Source organism: Cyprinodon variegatus, unplaced genomic scaffold, assembly GCF_000732505.1.
Source record: "Cyprinodon variegatus isolate N-32 unplaced genomic scaffold, C_variegatus-1.0 Scaffold259, whole genome shotgun sequence".
Taxonomy (NCBI): domain Eukaryota; kingdom Metazoa; phylum Chordata; class Actinopteri; order Cyprinodontiformes; family Cyprinodontidae; genus Cyprinodon; species Cyprinodon variegatus.
The window spans coordinates 1011246-1012589 of NW_015150712.1; the positions used below are offsets into that span (position 1 = coordinate 1011246).

Genomic DNA, 1344 nt, shown 5'->3' on the forward strand with positions numbered 1-1344 from the left:
CTTCTCCTCACCAGTCCCAGTAGACAACGGATTTCATAGATGGCTCCTATGCAGCCGAAGAAACCCATGGCCATTGATAGAGCGCCCACTCCAATGAAGATATATGATGCCGCCCTCACTGTGTCAGAGGATTCTTCTGCAGAAGACAGAAAAAAAAGGCAGGAAGGGATGAAAATACAGAGAAGATTAAATAAAAAGCAAAAGAGACACTGTGTTACAGTAAATGGCAGTTTTCTTAAGTGAGTTAATCCTTAATTAGATCCAAGAGTGTTTTGATCTAGTTACTCTGAGCCTAAAATTCATCACAGACTAAACGCTTTCTGCTCAAATCAAAGTTTCTTTCATGACTGATTATTTTAGAAAGACTTGGCCACCAGGGGGAGATGGACTGGGACAAGTCAGGCCGCCTCTTGATTAATTGATTTCACTCTTTGGTATGTGGAGTGGGTGAGATTGAGGACGAGGAGGAAGAAGGGGAGGAGGGAGCTGAGACTAAAAAAAGAGAGCTGGAGGCCTAGAGAGGAGATGAACGGGAGCCATTATGTGGCTCTGTGCTATCTTTGCTATAGGAGCCCCAGAGACGGAGAGCTCTGTCTGCAGATGGAGCCAAAATCTGAGCTTTTAAGAAAAGATTCCAAGTTATAAAGACACCAGGCCAAAGCTAATGGCATGGATTCATCTGAGCCATGAGATGAAGAAGAAAACTGTCAGAGATACTCTTCTAACAGTTATTTAATTTATAGATGAAGCAATGAAATGGTCGATTTCCAGCTTTATTACGATCTGACCTGCTGATTTACAAACTGAGAGAGACTTGGGTAATTTTTAACACTGGCTGACTGATTGATTGGGGCATTAATAACATCTTGGAATATAAAGTAAAAATCAAGATCCTGAAAGATACACATAGAAAGTTCCTGTGCAAATGCAGCTCTGAGAGACTCTACACTGAAAAAAAATGAAATCTAAATAAGTAATTTTTTCTTTAAATAAGTACATTTTTTCTTGAATTAAGGATTTAAGTGAGGCCCTTTGCCAATGGAACAAGACAATGTACACTTAAAATAAGAAAAAACAATTGCATTGTCTTATTTCAAGTGCATAATATCTAGATACCTTATTTTAAGAGTAAAAATACTCATTCCATTGGCAAATCATCTTTTTTACATGCTCAAATTAAGGGTACATACCCATAATTTAAGACATTATTACTCATTTTGAGATTGTTTTTGCAGTGTACTACTTCTAAATGCACATGAACAGAAATAAGAACAAATTTCCTAAATTAAGTGTATTTACCCTTAATTTGAGTTGGTAAATGAGATAGTTTGCCAATGGAATAAA

At 37.4% G+C, this 1344-nt stretch overlaps 1 protein-coding gene across 1 annotated transcript in view; it reads right to left on the bottom strand.

Annotated features, from left to right (window-relative positions):
* LOC107089636 (CD82 antigen-like) overlaps positions 1 to 234 on the bottom strand; it is a gene marked incomplete at its 5' end in the record, with an annotated part of 17196 nt that extends 16962 nt beyond the window's left edge. The window contains one exon of the mRNA XM_015382533.1: positions 12 to 234. Coding sequence (XP_015238019.1) covers positions 12 to 234 — 223 coding nt within the window. The remainder of the gene's footprint in view (positions 1 to 11) is intronic.
* Between the last annotated feature and the right edge of the window lie 1110 nt (positions 235 to 1344).